This window comes from Physella acuta, unplaced genomic scaffold, assembly GCF_028476545.2.
Source record: "Physella acuta isolate Inbredline_101_S28 unplaced genomic scaffold, ASM2847654v3 ptg000590l, whole genome shotgun sequence".
Lineage (NCBI taxonomy): Eukaryota > Metazoa > Mollusca > Gastropoda > Physidae > Physella > Physella acuta.
Genome location: NW_026732109.1, coordinates 105,850 through 125,014, shown reverse-complemented (window position 1 = coordinate 125,014; position 19,165 = coordinate 105,850). Strand labels below are relative to the sequence as shown.

Here is a 19,165-nt window from a genome sequence, read left to right as displayed (position 1 = left end):
ACCCCCAACTAACAGATTGTGTATAACATTTGACCCCCATCTAACAGACATGACTTGATGAGTGACCCCTTAGCTTGTCCAAGCTGGTTGTACAAAACACACACACAGAAACATACACACATACACATACGAATATACACTGAAACGTAATAGCCAAAAGCAATTTTTTTTTGTGCAAATTCTTTACTTGTAAATCATTTATTTAAGTTACATTTTAAACTCAAAAATGTTATCACCAAAAGCGCAAAAACAGTGTGATTCGAGTCTAAGTACATTGACGAAGTATGTTTAAAATAATATGTAAATAACACTTAACTTTGACTTAATTAGCTGACGGCGTCACCTGTTTGGGCTAACATTTCATCAGCCACTTCAGTCTTTGATAAGCAAACACATGACTCACAGCTTTCGGGAACAGTGCGAACGATTCAGCATAATATCCGTTTCAGTCGAGTTAATAAAGCTCCCTTGGGTTTTTCAGCTAGTTGATTTTTAGGTTTATGCAGCAGCTAAACAAAAGGAATAAATAGTTATTATATTTGTTTTAGAATTGTTCTCGTCTTGTTTGTATTTTAACTAACAACAACTGTAACTTAATCAAATTATCGACCCCGTGCGCAGGTGTTTGAATTTAGTTTAAATTTAAAAATACTTTGCAAAACTTGTTCGTTTCGTAAGTTCAAAACGTAGCTGAAACATTATTGACTTGGTGTTATTGACGTGGTGCTACCCAACTTTACCAAAATATATTTTTAAAAATCAGTTTTGAGAATATTTTAAAGTATTCAATAAAAAACGATATTAGGCCCTATAGGTAACACATTATAACATTTATATGCATTTTAACATTGTACAGAGTTAAAGGGTCCCACGTTATTATATTTAGCTCTAAAAACTGTACTAAAGAAAGAAAGCGTATATTTAAAATGTGTATTGCAGATGAATGTAAATAGAGTTTGAAAAGTGAACGTGATAATAAATCAATCATTGTGATTGGTCTGTCCCTACTTTCAAACTCCCGTTTGTTAACCCTTTCATGTATGTGGTTTTGTTTTATCTGTTCTTTGACTGTTGAATACTATTTTTTTAAATTTCTGACTGCTATGACAGTTTGTTTGTTTGTTTCTATTGCTTTTCAACCCGCGTAATTCATATCTAATATTTTCATGTTCAATCTGTATTTTTAAAAAAATGATACTGTAATACTACTGATTTCATCTTTAGATCAATACTGACCAAGAAGTTCACAATGAATTATTGTACGGTCTCTGTTATTTTACTGTTGACCACGAAACTAGGAGAATGTGGTTTAAGTGAGTAGCTTATAGTTGAACCAAATCATATTTGCACTTATATTTGATATATATATAGATAGTACGGATACTTTAACTTTGATATATATATAGATAGTACGGATACTTTAACTTAGTTGGGCAAGCTATTTTAACATGGATCAATGAACAAATATGACCTGACCACATGACCATCACAAACAGAATCAATGGACAAAGATGACCTGAACAATGACCATCACAAACAGAATCAATGAACAAAGATGGCCTGGCTACATGACCATCACAAACCGAATCAATGGACAAAGATGGCCTGGCTACATGACCATCACAAACAGAATCAATGAACAAAGATGGCCTGGCTACATGACCATCACAAACCGAATCAATGGACAAAGATGGCCTGGCTACATGACCATCACAAACAGAATCAATGAACAAAGATGGCCTGGCTACATGACCATCACAAACCGAATCAATGGACAAAGATGGCCTGGCTACATGACCATCACAAACAGAATCAATGAACAAAGATGGCCTGGCTACATGACCATCACAAACCGAATCAATGGACAAAGATGGCCTGGCTACATGACCATCACAAACAGAATCAATGGACAAAGATGGCCTGGCTACATGACCATCACAAACAGAATCAATGGACAAAGATGGCCTGGCTACATGACCATCACAAACAGACCTATGACCATGATGATAACCTAAGTTCATAAACCTTTATAAAGAAGATGTCTCGAAAGTCATATAACACAACAATATCATGTTTTTTTAAATTAATTTACTTATTTTTGCTAATCTGCTTTCATTTATCATGATTATTAAACCAACTCACAGTAAGAATATATGTATTGCATGATTCTTATAGTTGCTGGTATAAATTTTAATGTTGACATTCACAGTCGGCAACATCATAGACGCTAAGCTGAAACTGATTAACGATTTCTGGAATCTGGGAACATCAAATCAAGGTAACCAGAAACTCATCTTTGTAATTTATTGTCAAAACAATGATCACAAATATTGTTTCATGTATTATACATTTTATTTACTTAAATACATACACAGATGTGTGTGTTTTATATATATTTGTATGTATTTATTTTTCATTTTTATATTATGAATTGTACTTTTTTTTCAGAATATGTCGAAGGTAAGAAACGTGATCAGACTGAACATCACAACATTATAATCTTATTCAGCTTAAAATCATACGGCAAATAAGAAATATTGCTATTAATATTACATTAATTACTAAACAGCTATAATTCTACAATCTACCAAGCAACATCCCAAATCTGACACCTAGATAATTACTAAACTTTGTGTTCTATGGAACTTTAAATTAATAAAATAGTTTAAACACAAATAAATGAAGTAGGCCTATATATATGACTTGTGTGTTAATGTTTGAGTACACGAACGTGTTTTTATTATCTACAGTTACAGATGCGCCGGACGGTTAGTTCATTCATTTCATTAAATTCTTTTTTTAAGATAGTTTTGTTTTAATAGATAATACTTGAATGTAATATTTAGAATATAAAGCTACTTTCTTGATGATTTAATAAACCTAACCTGGTGGTTATTTTATTTTTTCCTGAAGGCCAAATATTTGCAGAAGTTACAGAACCAATTTATTCTGAAATAGAGGATATAAAAAAACCTACTGAGGTCAATGGACAAATAGAACAAAAGCCGGTCTTACAAGAAACCACTAAACCATCCCTACCTATAGAACAAACAGAACAAACGCCGGCCCCTCAAGAAACCACTAAACCATCCCTACCTATAGAACAAACAGAACAAACACCAGTCTTACAAGAAACCACTAAACCATCCCTACCTATAGAACAAACAGAACAAACGCCGGTCTTACAAGAAACCACTAAACCATCCCTACCTATAGAACAAACAGAACAAACGCCGGCGCCTCAAGAAACCACTAAACCATCCCTACCCATAGAACAAACAGAACAAACGCCGGTCTTACAAGAAACCACTAAACCATCCCTACCTATAGAACAAACAGAACAAACACCAGTCTTACAAGAAACCACTAAACCATCCCTACCTATAGAACAAACAGAACAAACGTCGGCCCCTCAAGAAACCACTAAACCATCCCTACCTATAGAACAAACAGAACAAACGTCGGCCCCTCAAGAAACTACGCAGCCACCAACACAACCACCAACGGAGCCACCAACACAACCACCAACACAAGCACCAACGGAGCCTCCAACACAACCACCAACACAACCACCAACACCACCACCAACACAACCACCAACACAACCACCAACACAACCACCAACACAACCACCAACACAACCACCAACACAACCACCAACACAACCACCAACGCAACCCACGACAACGCAAGGTGTACCACAAACCCGTAAGCAAAAATTATTTTTCTTTTCTTTATAGTTTAGTTTACAAACACAAATAATACAGCTTCAGAAATCATGTTATAAAAGCGTACTGCACCTAATTCTTGTCCACCCATTCCAGCACCAACTGGAACCCCACCAAGACCCACGCCCTGCCCAGCCAACACTCAAGCAGACATCATCCTGGTCCTGGACTCGTCCAAGAGCATCGGTCAAGCCAACTGGAAGAAGCTTCTGGAGTTCGTCTCCCAGCTGACCAGGCAGTTCACCATTGGTCCAAACGATGTCCGGTTCGCTGCCCTGACCTACAGCTACAGCGCCATTAAACTCTTTGACCTGAAGACCTACGCGGACAGCGCCGGAATGGAAAAGGTACAATCAACTTCTGCCTTTTGTAATTCTGTATATTGTGGATACTAAAACGTCGGGATACTAACAATAGTTATAGCTATGAACTAAAAAAAAACACCCATGACCAGTTATTCAGTAATAAACTTGAGACTATCTTCATATAATCATAAACAAACCAAATGCCGTGAAATAAAAGAAAATGAGCTTTATATATCAGTACAGTCCATTTAAAAACAAAATAAAAGGCAATCGTTTGTTTTTCGATGTGAAAAAAAAGAGGTTTAACAAAAGCAGTAAACATTCTTGCATTCCCCAGGCTTTTAAAGCTGCTAAATACCTAAATGCTCAGACCAATACCGACAGAGCCTTGAACTACATACGTAAAAACAACATGTTCGGCACTTCCGCTGGCGGCAGGCCAGACGCTAAAGACCTGGTCATCTTAATCACAGACGGTGTGTCGTCCAGTCGAGACAGAAGTAAGTGGACACACATTGTCTGTCAATCAGATTTTAACAGTATACTTCTATTACAATTACCGAATATCTTAAATGCTGATTTGTTTTTACGACAAAAATATGTTAGGAAAAAATTATATTAGGAAATTTAGACTTTTTTGTGTATGTTGAAGCCTTTTCATAAAATTGTTTTTCGTAGCCATATACATGTATAAATATAAGTAATAATTATTAAAAAGCAAAAAATGCATGTATTCATAGTGTTTACAACTAACTATAATGTTTACCTAAATCGAGAGCTATTATTGGAATATATTTGTGAATGCTCCTAGGTCATTAAATACATTTGTATCTTGCAGATATGGATAAACTAATAAAAGGAAAACTAAATACTATTTTGTCACGCATGGTGAAGATTCGTGATAGAAATATTACTTAAGACACGATATATACATATGTTTGTAAACATCAGGTTTTTTACTGTTTCCCTATATTTCAGCTGTTGCCGAGGCCCAGGCGCTGAAAGACGATGGGGCGGAGGTGATTGCCGTGGGGGTGGGGCAGGAAGTCTCCCCAGAAGAGCTGTACGCCGTCGCCAGCACGTCTGATGACGTGGTACTGGCATACGACTACAGCACCCTCGAGTTCATCAAGAAGAAGATCGTGGAGAGTGCCTGCAAAAGTAAGAAGAACATTGCTCCAACATCAAACAGTTGAGAGCAGATACAATTTTAGTTCATTGTCATGGTACAAACGGTACAAGCAAGAAAAGATTGTTATGTTTCGAGCTAGGGAATTTTAAGAAGGAAAAAATTCATTGAGCTCACCTCAAAATTAAACAAACAGATATAATCTCTGTTTTAGGGACGTTCACATAACGCCAAAAAAAGGAAGTGGAGAAGTTCAAGCTTGTGATACATTTAGAAGTATGGAAACATTCTGCCTTTGTTAAAGATCATTAAAATAAAAATAATTGAAGAAATAAAGTCATCTTTTCAACGGCTTTTGAAGATATCGGGCTAAGGCGTTAGCACATGAGCAATATACACATATATTTTATATGGCATTACCACATGCACATTGATCACATAGGAATTTGTGGCATTAGCTCATGGGTTATTAAATAACGATATTATGTGTGGCATTACTACATGCATTTTAAATCAATGCGTTGCAATTATTGCACCAAATGTATAGCCATTTTTTGTATCTACTACAGTGAAGTAAGATAAAAAAAAAGTCTCTATACGACATGTACTATAAAGCGATTTCCCCCTCTTGTAAATACACAGAGAAAACAGTTAAAAACAAAGAAATACGCACCTGGTGGAAAGGGAAACACATTCGTGGACATTTGGGTTTATTGACCAGCAGAGCACCTGGGTGGTCAATTGTTTTTTTTACACAGAGAACTTGGGTGGTTTATTGGGGTTTATTGACTAACAGAGCACCTGGGTGCACAATTGTTTTTTTTACACAGAGCACTTGGGTGGTTTATTGGGGTTCATCGACCTACAGAGTACCTGGGTGCTCAATTGTTGTATTTTTTAACCCATATTGCCTTAGTGGTAAACTTAAAGCTATGGCTCCGGTTTCTGTTTACAGTTTATTGTACACTGCAAGGTTTTTGTGCTACAAGGACAAAGAAAGCCATACAGGATACTGATTTGGTTTCTGAATTTAATTTATCCTACAGTTTCAATTAATTTTTTTCGTAATTTCTATTTCAGAAATATAAATACAAGGGACGGTAAATGACAGTTCACAGTCTACAAGGCTGCATTGTACAAAATAAAATGTTTTCCCTCACAATTTGTTTCATTGTGTGTTTTAACATGTACACGTAACCAATGCGTACTGTGTCCATCTTGTTGACCATTGTGTACCAATATTCAAAAAAACAAAAAAATTGAATTATCTAGAACTTTTCAACCTCTTTTAAAACATTCATAAAATAAACAGATACATGCTTTCATAGGCTGATCAACTTTTGTAAAGTTGCGCCTCGGAAATCGAACGAACAAACCCCGAGCATCAAGTTTAGATAAACATGTAATTGACATATCCAACGACAAAGTATTTACATACTTCTAAACCGTAGAGATGACACTGGTAGGTATAGTTGTCATAGAAAAAATAAACGTATTTCTAAGTTTCTCAATTAGCAAAACAATTAAGGACTTATTAGATTTTAATTGATATAAAAATATTTATAAACTGTCATAGCATTTTGTTTTTTACTAGTATCTCTCGCACGTTGTTAAGAACAAGTCTTCATATAACTTATGATCACATTGAATAAATATTTTGTTATTGAACTGTCTTTCATTGTTCTCATTGAATTGTCTATTAAGTCAGTTCCCAATCTAGCTAAGATATGCCCTCATAAACAATTTTAATTAATCTTAAGTGAATTTACTTAGGTAAGTGGTAAAGTAAGGAAAATGTTCCATAAACCCAATCTTTTAAATTAGATCAACAAGAAGTAAAAATAACCACAATTTATTAGAAGACTTACTAAGCAGCATAAAAATAAGTCACAACAAAAACAATATTTCAGCAGTGTAAATCATTTCACAAAAACCAATAAAGGAAATTCAATTTAATATCGACATTATTTTAAAGAACTCTTTAAGATTTAAACTTCAATAAAAATGGCCGAATTTAAATATTATAATACGTGTAAAGAAATATAATCCTATTTTAACTATTTAAGTTTATAGTGTATGTTTTTAAATACAAGCTTAATATAAAGTTTCACTTCAACAGTTTAGTTACAGGAACATGGTTAGAAGACGTGTCACTTTACTCAACAGGTGCAAGCTAGCCCTTGGTATTTTAGAAAAAACAATAGGGCTGGTAAGTAGGTCATCAACCAGTTGTATGGCTCATGCAGGTTTTATTGAGCCGTAGAACTTATTGGTGACCTACTTTCCAGCCCTATAACACAACCTTTTTGTTTTCACAACCTGTCGAATTTAATTTGAAACTGTTGAACTGCAGTCATCCCTAATTAAATACGTGTAAACACTATGTTCTAAATATTTCTAATCAAGAGATATTTGTCGCCGGTAAAATACAATTTGTTTTAATGAATCTTAGCAAAGCAATAGTTTAGAAATATCAGCTAGATGTTTTGGGAATTTTTTCCCCCATAAACAATACACAATCAACTCCAAGTTTTACAATACTAGGCAAAAAACAAAATGCTTGAAGTTTCCTAACACATAAAACACAACTGTTGCTTAAAGTTTAGTGTCAGCATTTTAATTATCTCTTAATGATCTCTCCCTTCTGTTCAAATTTAGTTTTGTTACAGCTAATTTAGTTTTAATTACGTATCATCAACTCTTTTGTGTTCAGCCTTTGAAAAAACGCGTAAATTACTGTCGTTTAGGTCTTTAGTAGACAACACAATTCCAAGCTGATTTAAATTAAAGCCAAATTTAAAAATAAAACGCTATCTGCTCTGTAGTTTTGAGCCACCAGGTTTGCTTGTTTGTTGGATACACACGCAACTATTTTTAAAACTCACACATACCTAATGTAATAAACGTTCGGACGTGAGAAACATGAAACTGTTACCGAATGTGTAAGTCTATTAGGTAATTTATCAGGGTCAAATTTACACACACACACACACACACATATATATATATATATATATATATATATATATATATATATATATATATATATATATATATATATACGGTATATAATATACCTGATTGTAGTACGTTGTATTCCAACACAACAAAGTTGCGTCCGTGTGAGTTCCCTTGCATTCTACCGAGGCTGGACCTGTTGCTAAAGATCAAAAGAACAAAATCCGCTGGACCAACACAAATTACTGAACGCTTCAACATGTTTATCACACGTATAACACGATTAGCTTTGTATTGTCGCGTGTTTAACAGCCTGTGATGCTGTTTATAGATGGCATACTCATCCGGTAATATAAAGGCTGAATTCAGATGAATGGTGCGATTTCTGTTGTCGTTCCCGACAACCTCACATTCAGGTTGGATTTTTCTATAGCGGTTACCGTTTGAATTACTAGTTATTAATCTTGAAATGTAATACATGTTTTCTTGTATTCCCCCAAAACATTTAATTACTTTGTTTTACCAGGCTATATAATAGCATGTGCTTGGTGTTAATGTGAATATTGTTTCACGAACTGTATTACTTTATCAGCTGATCTTGTACTTAGATATAGCGTACATTTTAGCTGATACATTTAGACATTTCTAATTGATATGAACCGTTTAAATATTTCAGTGGAACAGAAGCGCGTGAAAATGTTGCTGTTACACTGTGTAGCCTTGGTGGTCTTGTTTATCAACGGGGCACAGTCGGCTGACGGTAGGTTAACATGTAGACAATATTTAGTAACAAGTATTTTGTTGGCTAACGGTAGGATATGTAGACAGTATTTAGTTACAAGTATTTTGTAGGCTGACGATGTAGACAGTATTTAGTTACAAGTATTTTGTAGGCCAATGATAGGATACTATGCACACATTGATAAGTTTAAAGTACTTTAAAAATAGAAATTACGAGTACGTACTACATCAGTTTTATCTTTCATATTGTATTATATGTCAGAATCGGTATACGCAGTTTTCTTTTAATTCACTGATAGTTATGTAGTTAGTATAACCGTTTTTTACGAACGAATATTAAACAAATATACTATCAAGGATTTATTTTTAGCTATACAAGTTAAATAATAGAGTATTTCTTTCTTGAGCAATATTAGCCAACCTATCAAATTATATTTCTTGTACGGATACCATCTTACTTATCGAGTATTGTTATTATGTAAAGGTATCATTGAACTAAATGAGTATTGCTCTCTTGCGGCGATTCCAGACTAATAACCTATACCAAATAAGAGATAATACTCTTGTTGTAGCAGTGCCATCTTACTAATCGAGTATCATTTTGTTGTCGCGATACCAGATAACTGTCACGCAGTAGCCGATGTGGTATTGGTGCTAGACTCGTCTGGTAGTATCGGCCCCAAGAGGTACGCCAAGATGCTGGAATTTGTGACCAAACTTACCGAGAACTTCGTTGTTGGCCCTAAGGATGTTTTGTTTGGGGAGATCGTGTACAGTAAGAAGGCCGAGAAGTTGTTCGACCTGAGCTCTTACACAACACACGCAGATCTCTCTAAGGTAAAATTGATCTTTGTGTTAAAGCGGATGTTTAATTCAAATTTCTACTTGTTGTGCTTTGAAAATTGTATCGTACTATGTTCTTTTTATCTTTAAAAGTATCACTTTAAAAAAATAATTTTTTTTTTTTAAAAGTACGATGCATTTATTTATATCTAATATATTTTATATAATTTGATATTACCTAAATTTTACCAATACAAAATACACGAATAATGATTAGGCAAAACTACCACTTGTGTTTATCTTTTGTTGGCAATTAGAATTTTGTTGGACATGTATTGTATTGTATTTTGTTCTTCTTTAGGCCGTAATGAAAACACCGTATCACAACTTGTCAACCTACACGAATCTCGCCTTCGATCTTGTCCTATCTGAAGACATGTTCAGTTCTAATGCTGGGGGTAGGGACACGGCCACAAAGATTGCTCTAGTCGTCACAGATGGTCAGTCGGATAGACCTGCAGAGAGTAAGAAATTATCCTATAGCTTACCCTATAGGCGTATTACACGTAAATAAATTTAGTATCCATCTAAAAGTGGAGAAGCATTGATCGTGTGTGTGCAGTGGCGTAGGCAGGGGGGGGGTTAGGGGGGGTCATAACTCCCCCCCCCCCCATAGACCCCTCGGTATATATAAAAAGTATAAGGGGGGTGCAAATCGAAAGTTTGAGAGAGGGGGGGTGCAAATCGAAAGTTTGTCCCCGGGTAAAAATTGGAACCCCCCTTTGAGACGATCCTGGCTACGCCACTGTGTGTGTGGTATAATATAGAGTGAAATGAAGTAGAAATACGAAAAGCATCGACTGCTGTATAGCGCTTACAGTGGGCTGTGGCTGACAATTAAAATGTTTTTTTCCTGTATTATCATTTGTGTAGTTGTCAGCTTACAATATCTTCCCTATCTGAATCTACTCATTAACGCATGTTTCCACTCGATACCCAGCTGCGGCCGCCGCTAAAAAGCTGCGGGACAAAGGTGTGAACATCATGTGTATCGGCATCGTCAACGCCAACATGTCGGAGCTCCAGATTTGGGCAGGCAACCCCAACAACGTCTTTGAGGCCAGCAACTTTGATGACGCCCTCAGCGGTATCCTCAACAAGGTCACCACACGTACTTGTGAAGGTCAGAGGTTAAGGCTAGACTTATACTGTAACAACAGCGTACTTCAAGCATTTCTAGCATTTCTTTACCACAACAACACATAAAACACAGTACAACAAAATGATAAACTAGTTTTCTTATCATGTCACTTTAGTACTTTTTCCATCTCTTTAAAATTCGATTGGATATATAAATGATTTTAAATTCATTCGTATAAACCAATTAAAACAAAACAATGTTACTAAAAAGCAACTTTTTAAACTCCTATACTTAAACTTAACTAGTAATATTTATATTAAATTCTTATTTTTAGCGCAATTTCCATTCTGGAGAATTGCGTTTATTAACTCGTCATTTCTGGGAATGGATGGATGGATGAATGAATGAATGGATGAATGTGTGTCCGGGCTTTAAGTCGTATCTCCTCCTCAACGAAGCAATATCGATGACTAGTTCCAAAAGCAATTATGTTAAGCAAGTTACGAGAATGAGCATAGGCCATAAAAATTCCGGGTTTCTTTCATGTATTTCCCGTAAAAGCCAAAAAACCTCGAAAAAATGCAGTTTTTGGCCCATATCTCGGCAACCAGACCACTTAGCGACTTGAAACATGTACCAATCGATTCCTGCCATAATTTAGAACAATATTGCCGAAGAAAGTTTTCAAAAATATCCTCTCGTTCGGTCACAAATTTTAAAATTACATAAACACCTACAAACCGATCGCTCTTCTAGCTTGAACGCACCCCATCATTATACGTCAGAGCTATTTTTAGATAACATAAGGAAATTGCGCATAAATGTCACTAGACTTTTTTAATTAACTTGCGCGCCTACTGAACGTGATGGCGCAGCCATGGAACGCGATGACGCATCTATTGAACGTGATGACGCGTGTGGTGTGGTTGTATATACATGCCGGAAGTAGAGATCTATCATCTTAATGATTATCATGTTGATAATCAAGTTCAACTAACCAATGGTTTTAATAACCCTGCTCTTGATTTCAAGGTGCTTAGTTTAGTTAGTAGTTAGGTTTATTTAATAAAAAACGTTTTAATAACTAACCAATGGTTTTACTAACCCTGCTCTTGATTTACGCTACGACAGAGCTATTTTTAGATAACACAAGGAAATTGCGCTAAAATTGTCACTAGACTTTTTTTAATTACTTGTTTATTTTGTTTTCAGTGCCGAAAGAGGAAGAAGGTAAAACAGTTTCTTTATTTAATTAATAAGACTTTTCATATTAGATCCTAAAGTTAAACTATAATAAACACTTTTTTAAAGCATTGAGCTTGTTAACATTCCGAACAACGCAGTATATTCCTTGGATATTTGATACCGAATTTAGGTTTGACTTTATTCATCCTAAATTGTTCTTGTATCAGTACAAGCATGTAACGCGTATGTTCATACAATGTGTCCACAGAGAAAGGAGCCGAGGCTGATGTACTGTTTGTGTTAGATGTCTCCAGCGGTAGCGAAGCTAGTCTGCAGAAGCAGCTCAAGTTTGTTGCCCAGATCTCGGAGAAGTTTATCATTGGAGAAAGCGACGTCCGGTTTGGTGTGGTCACCATTGGGGATGACGCTGTCAAAGTCTTTGATTTAAATACCCACTCTAAACATGACGCTCTATCGCAGGTAATTAGTCATAGTCATTACTTTTAAATTATGCGTCGCTGATTAAAGACTAATCGATCAATCAGACAGACCGTCTGTACCGATGTCTTACAAAAAAGGACATTTCCTTTACCAAAGACGTGACACTTCAGCCAACACAGAATACGATTTTTGTCATTTGAATTTATATATATAAATAAATATATATATATATATATATATAAATATATATATATATATATATATATATATATATATATATATATATATATATATATATATATATAACAGGCTATAGTTACCATCAAGTACAAGAAAGGCGGGCTGTACCTGTCCAAGGGGTACGAACTCATCCTTAAAGAAGACCTGTTCGGCACCGTATTTGGCGGACGTGAGACGGCTACCAAGCTGGTCATTACCGTCACGGGAGGAAAGTTCCAAGACGCCGCTGCAGGTGTTTTTAGTCGTGCAGAACTGAGCGGAGTTTCCGCAATACGGAACCAAGTGTTTACCTATTCTTATGGCTTTAAGTTAAACTTGCAATAAATTTCAGAGTAATGAACAAAAGCACTAGAATAAAAAATACAGCGTAGTGAAAAAAAAACGTTATACAATAAACAACAAAATATGATGAAAACAACCAGTAGGTTAAAAAATTATGTATGACTCTTGTTTTTTTTTTTTTCAATTACCAAGGTAAAATTTCTATAATAACAAATTTCGAATGTTAAAACATTAATTGAAGAAAACGACCTAGTTTTGAAAGAACATAAACGAATCACGATAGTAATGTTTTCAAACTATCGTCAGTCACATATTAACTATTTTATATCTTAGAAAGTTACTGAAAAATAATTGTTGAATTAAATCTGTCCATTTGTATTTAAAGCCACCGCATCCGCCAATCTCCTGCGTATCAAGGGCTACCATGTGCTGGCTATCGCCTGGGGTAGCTACGTTCAGGATGATCTGGTAGCTGTAGCTAGAATTGAGAGCAACGTCTTCACGGCCAATACAGCGGACGACCTCGAGTCTATCAAAGTGCCAGTTGTCAAACGTTTAACAGAAGGTAAATTAAATGTACAACACAGGAAGTATTAGAGAAATAAAACTAACCATATAAGCCTAATTAGTAGAACTGTACTAAATGTTAAGAATTATACTGATTTCGAGAACGATAAAGTATTCAATGTAGATTGTTTCCAAGACCAGCATCCAGAGTTTAAAAATGTGTATGTTATGTATAGTCTAATTGATTTATGTATGCCTATATAGTTCGGTGTGTCAATTATTCTCATTATTTCCCTATTTAATATGTTGAAGGCTAACATATTCTCATCTGTATACAATGTGTTTTAGAAAAGGACGTCAAGGCCGATATTTAATATGTTGAAGGCTAACATTTTCTGAACTGTATACAATGTGTCTTAGAGAAAGACGTCAAGGCCGATATACTCTTTGTGCTTGACAACTCCGGAGCAAATGGACTCGTCCTGTTTAAGGCCGTGCAGAAGTTTATTTCGGAATTCTCCCAGAAGTACAGAATTGGAAACGACGACGTCCGCTTTGGGGCAATACTCGCTGGGGAGGAAGCTTCCAAAGTCTTTGACTTGAAGACCTACAACGATAATGCCGAGCTATCCAAGGTAATTCTTTAACTCCTTAAACTGTATTTACAAGCAACGAAAGTTTGATTATATGCAAAAACAATCCGACTTAATTACAAAAAATGTAAATCTTCAAATCTGTGTATAAATGATATACAAGTAAAGAATATCTATCTTATTTTACTTCGACTGTATAACTTATCAGTTGGATTACTTCATTACTAGAATATGTGCATACAATAAAGTTATTATTTAGCTGAGCACAAGTGCGCTTTGCTAAATCTTGTCATTAGTAACTGGTTTAAGTCGGTAGAAGGTCCCTGTGTGAAACAGAACTTAAAGAAAAATTTGATAACGGAAACGTAGTTGACACTGTTATGGCCGTACACTCACTTTCTAAAGGGATTACCTATAGGTCATCCGTTCACTTAACTAACATGTATTAGCGTATTAAATTTTTCTATAACTTTAATCATATTATAGACCTTAACATGCTAGGTTTATATTGAAGCCTACTTTTAAAAAAATAAGACAACACATTTATTTTTAAATGAACAGAAGTTATGAATATTGTAATATATTCTCCAGGCAATACTTGCAATCAACGGAAACGCCAGAGCACTTGTATTCAGCCCACAGAAAGCTTTCAATTTGATAACCACCAACGATCTTTTTGGAAAATCTGCAGGAGGGAGAGACGACGCCGAAAAAATTGTTATATTCTTCAACGGCTGCAGCCATCAAAACCCGGATGAGTGTAAGCCCTTTAAAATTTGGGCCAAGGCTAGCTTGATAAAACAAGTTTTACTCGCTTGTAGACTGTGGCGTCTTTAGAAATGTTATTATCAGCTATAAATAATTTTATCGTACATTACACATTTAGTTCAATCAGCTTATTTATACTTCAGGTTTTGAGTTCATAATTTAACGGCTGTTTTCACATTTTTCAGCCTCAGCCGCTGCTAAAGATTTGCGTGACCGCGATGTGCACATCCTAACGGTGGCTTATTCTGGCTCCAAGGATAGTCAGATTTCCGCTGTATCAGAGGTTCCAGAAAATATCTTTGCGGCGGAGTCTCTGCTAGAGCTGGACGCACAGAAGAAGTGGGTGATCAGACGTGTCAGGGAAGGTAACTTGTGATAAGAATTTGTAATTTTAGAAGCCGTTTCTTGTTTAGTGTAATTTTAGTATGTATTTTATGGCTGTAATTTTAAAATATTTTTTCTCGATTTTAGTAGTTTAAGAAGGCATTTTTAAAAATACAATACACACTCCGTATGTGTTTGAAATTAAATGGAATTACAAAAAAGATAGAACAACAATTGTAATATTATACATGTAATCATTTAACGTGTTACTATGGTGGTACTTTCTCTTATGCAATGTTCTAACTGATAACTAAAACAGAACAATCGCATCCTGTTTGCATAACATATTTTTTTTATCTCTTCTTTCAGTTACCAAACGAGAAGGTATTGTTAGATTTTACATTTTTTGGCTAGTGATTCAAGTGATAACATTGAGTTCATTAAACTAATATTTTAAATTAAAATTGTATTGTAATATTAATGTTAAACAGTGTATCGAATTTGCAATTTATGATACATAATATTATTTAACTTGACGCATATGGAAAATACAAATGAGAACTATTTTAATTATAAATTATTTAAACAGAAGAAAAGTAGAGGTTATTTTGATTCTTAAACATAAGATCACTTTAAATTACAAATTTTGATTTACGTAATGTAGTTATGAAATATGTAATAGTGTTCCATGTATGTGTTCACATGTGTACACTTTGCGTGGTTTTGTAGACTACAACTCCCAGTCAGACATTTTGCTACTCATCGAGTCGTCTAAGAGGATAGGCGAGACCAACTACAAGAAACAGTTGAGTTTCCTCTCACAGCTGACCGAACGTTTTGTTCTCGGCCCCAACTTTGCTCAGTTCGCTGGAGTCGTGTATGGCACTGAGCCCAAGAAAATATTTGACTTCAACACTTACAGCAGAAATAAGGGTTTGACTGAGGTAAATTATCTTTTTTTGACAAGGTTTTTGTCTGAGCACCTTGATATTTTTTAACAAGAATTGTTTACTTTATTTCAGCAGTTTCTAATCAATTTAGGTAATACTTATTTTAGAGAATACAATATTAAAAATATATGTATTTTAATTTTAGATTTAAGAACATTGATAATATAACATTTTTTTCAAAACTAAATATATTTTAACAGCCAATAATATGTTTTGTTTGACTGAGAGTTTGTAATTCAATAAACATAATGCATACCACGACTTGTTTGAAAACTCTGATTACAGCTTCTAACAATTCTGATATATTTTACACAATATTTTTAGGCCATTTTAAACGCAGAGTATATGAACTCAGATGGAACAGCCTTGGTCAAGGCGTTGGACTTTGTTTTAGAGAACGACATCTTTAGCAAATCACAAGGAAATAGGCCGACCGCATACAAGATACTGCTACTGGTGACATACGGCATTACCTATGACAGTGAAGCATGTGAGTCCATATATATTTCACATTTCCTTTTGATGTTAGATTACAGTTTTTAAATAAACTATTGTTAGCACTTAAAGTTTACTCGCTACTTGAATAATCATTCTTCCAACCCCTACATCGTTTTGTTATTTGATTTCCCATATTTTCCCACAATGAATCTCTGTATACAAAGTAACTCATTTTGTAAATGTGATATTTGTACATTTCTACACTTATACAGTGTTATATAATTTTGTTAATGTTACTTTTGAATGTACTTAAATTTACATAATATAAATGTTCGAATTGATTATAAATAGTTCTCTCTATTTACACAGTGATATGTTTTATTTTTATTTGATCTCATTATACTTCTATCTAAACGTTGTAGTTGTTTGATCGTCAATTTACAAACAAATGGTTGAATCCATTTGCGGTTTGAATTTCGTCCGTCTGTTTACAAACAAATGGTTGAATCATTTTGCGGGTTTGAATGTCGTCTGTTTACACAGTGAAGAAGCTAGGTGTGAGCGCCAAAAAGCTGAGGGAGAAGGGCATTCACGTGATCATTGTGGGGGTCAGTGGAGGCACAGACACGGAGCTGATCGCCCTGACAGGAAACAACAAAAATATCATCGCAGCTCCGTCGGTAGACGACTTTGATAAAATACAGAACGCCGTCATCACCCGCATCAAAGAAGGTGAGGACAAAATTAATTAAGTGTGTGCCTGTGTTATATTAAATGTGTCGGATTTTTAGCTAATTCGTTATTTCTTTTCTTTGTCACTAATATAGTTTAGCCTGTAGTAAAGCACATTGCGTTTTGATCTAATAAATATTTCATAAATTATTTTTCTCAAATAAGTAGATTTTAAAATATATAGGCTTATAATTCACGCGCAATGGGTACCGATGGCTAGTATATTATAGTAGCAGTAATGCGTAAATATTACCAGTGTGTAACCGCAATAATTTAATATAGGAGAATAGCAGGGTAAAAATGATAGATTTATATTATAATATTGTAACATTCATATAGATATGCAAATTTTAGATGTCTCTGTTAGAACAATTAATATTTCCTCTTAGATTATAAAGTTTGTTTTACGCGTTAAGTAAGTGTTGCCATTAATTAAGCAATAGCTACAGACTAACGTTCTAAATTGTGAAGTAATGTTTTCAATGTTTTCCTGCAGCCCCTAAAGAGAAACCAGTTGGTGAGACTGAGGTTGATATTGTTTTCCTCTCGGAGTCCTCCAAGTTTATCACCGAACCAAACTTCAAGAAACAGCAGAAATTTTACTCCGACATCACCAACAGCTTTATCCTGGGGGAGAAGAACGCTCTCTTCGGGGCTGTCTCCTATGGTGATGATGTCAAGAAGGCGTTTGACTTAAAGACATACGTGCTACACAAGCCACTCTCAGAGGTTGTCCAATCTGTTATATATACGTGCACCTATCTCTAATTAAGCTGTAAATGTTACAACCCTTCTTCATTTGCCTTTGTTTTTTTCATAATTTACATTTAATGTGTGATATACTATGGCCTAATTCTTACACTACCGGAATTTTTTAAATGTTGTGTTCTAATTGTTTCATGTGCTATTGTAACATATTGAATACACATATAACACCTGTGGTGATAAAACATGTTTTAACCTGCGTGATTTTTTTTTTACTTTTTCAGGCGATCAATTCAATCGCCTACCAAAAAGGGGGCGTCAACCCCGCCAAGTTGAATGATCTGATCACCACCAATGACGTATTTAATGCCAAGAATGGCGGGAGACCTTCAGCTCCTAAAGTTTTTGTCGTCCTTATCCATGGGCCCTTACAGAACCCTGCAGGATGTAAGACAGTATATGTTGTCATCGTTGGTGCTACCGTAACTATGTGAAGTTCACTTGTTAACTATTTATGCACATGTATATTTGGTTAATTCTTCATGACATCTTATGTAAAACAATTGTGTATTTAAACACATTAGGAATTTTCGCTTTGTCCTAATGAAAGATTGGTATCGAATGCAACGTCTTGTTAAACTTCAAGAGTAATTTAATCGATCCCCGGGCCAACACAGAATACTTGAATAGCTATATGTTAAGGGGATACAACTCTGCTGCCTACAAATAGGATTAGTTAAATACATAGTTATCCAACATTGGTTGATTGGAATAATCAATAGCTTGATGAAGTATTTTGTAACACCTAATTGAACAACAATCCCTTTTAATAATTTATTTTATCTTATTTTATCTTATCTGCAAAACATGTGTAGCAATGTATGTATAACAGAGTTGTACAGATTTATATAGCATTTAATCAGCGATCAAATATTTTTTTTTGTTTTGATGCGTTTAGTTGCAACCGTTGCTAAGGCGATTAGGCAGAAAGGCATCATCATCATCACCATCGGACTCCCTGACGCTAAGGACAATGAACTCCTGAACGTGGCTGGGGACGAGAAGTACATAATCAAGGCCAGCTCCATTGACCAACTGGACATCATTAAAGAGAAAGTCATCAACAATATCCGTGATGGTTTGTGACTATTTTAGCAATTTTTTAATTTGCTTTTTAATTTTAATTAAATACATAAATTGTTTTTTCAATTTATT

At 34.9% G+C, this 19,165-nt stretch overlaps 2 protein-coding genes across 2 annotated transcripts in view; both read left to right on the top strand.

Annotated features, from left to right (window-relative positions):
- Positions 1 to 1,230: 1,230 nt before the first annotated feature.
- Positions 1,231 to 6,319, top strand: LOC131947227 (mucin-2). The gene is made up of 9 exons (XM_059308374.1): positions 1,231 to 1,313; positions 2,210 to 2,278; positions 2,449 to 2,460; positions 2,751 to 2,768; positions 2,914 to 3,708; positions 3,825 to 4,075; positions 4,371 to 4,533; positions 5,012 to 5,194; positions 6,243 to 6,319. The coding sequence occupies exons 1-9, from the start codon at positions 1,250 to 1,252 to the stop codon at positions 6,248 to 6,250; spliced, it is 1,563 nt and encodes a 520-aa protein (XP_059164357.1). The 5' UTR covers positions 1,231 to 1,249; the 3' UTR covers positions 6,251 to 6,319.
- A 2,164-nt stretch (positions 6,320 to 8,483) lies between these two features.
- LOC131947247 (collagen alpha-6(VI) chain) overlaps positions 8,484 to 19,165 on the top strand; it is a 66,937-nt gene continuing 56,255 nt past the window's right edge. The window contains exons 1-19 of the mRNA XM_059308394.1: positions 8,484 to 8,536; positions 8,797 to 8,880; positions 9,481 to 9,698; positions 10,006 to 10,168; positions 10,645 to 10,827; positions 11,998 to 12,015; positions 12,239 to 12,450; positions 12,721 to 12,883; positions 13,319 to 13,498; positions 13,861 to 14,075; positions 14,625 to 14,793; positions 14,987 to 15,166; positions 15,495 to 15,509; positions 15,855 to 16,069; positions 16,400 to 16,565; positions 17,057 to 17,245; positions 17,742 to 17,974; positions 18,235 to 18,397; positions 18,909 to 19,088. Coding sequence (XP_059164377.1) covers positions 8,494 to 8,536; positions 8,797 to 8,880; positions 9,481 to 9,698; positions 10,006 to 10,168; positions 10,645 to 10,827; positions 11,998 to 12,015; positions 12,239 to 12,450; positions 12,721 to 12,883; positions 13,319 to 13,498; positions 13,861 to 14,075; positions 14,625 to 14,793; positions 14,987 to 15,166; positions 15,495 to 15,509; positions 15,855 to 16,069; positions 16,400 to 16,565; positions 17,057 to 17,245; positions 17,742 to 17,974; positions 18,235 to 18,397; positions 18,909 to 19,088 — 2,989 coding nt within the window. The 5' untranslated portion in view covers positions 8,484 to 8,493. The remainder of the gene's footprint in view (positions 8,537 to 8,796; positions 8,881 to 9,480; positions 9,699 to 10,005; positions 10,169 to 10,644; positions 10,828 to 11,997; positions 12,016 to 12,238; positions 12,451 to 12,720; positions 12,884 to 13,318; positions 13,499 to 13,860; positions 14,076 to 14,624; positions 14,794 to 14,986; positions 15,167 to 15,494; positions 15,510 to 15,854; positions 16,070 to 16,399; positions 16,566 to 17,056; positions 17,246 to 17,741; positions 17,975 to 18,234; positions 18,398 to 18,908; positions 19,089 to 19,165) is intronic.

Bases quoted from the DNA above. Each gene is read 5' to 3' on its own strand.
- LOC131947227 (XM_059308374.1), top strand. From the start codon at position 1,250: ATGAATTATTGTACGGTCTCTGTTATTTTACTGTTGACCACGAAACTA. The intron at 3,709-3,824 runs GTAAGCAAAAAT...CACCCATTCCAG, and splicing joins GCAAGGTGTACCACAAACCC to CACCAACTGGAACCCCACCA. The intron at 4,076-4,370 runs GTACAATCAACT...TGCATTCCCCAG, and splicing joins ACAGCGCCGGAATGGAAAAG to GCTTTTAAAGCTGCTAAATA.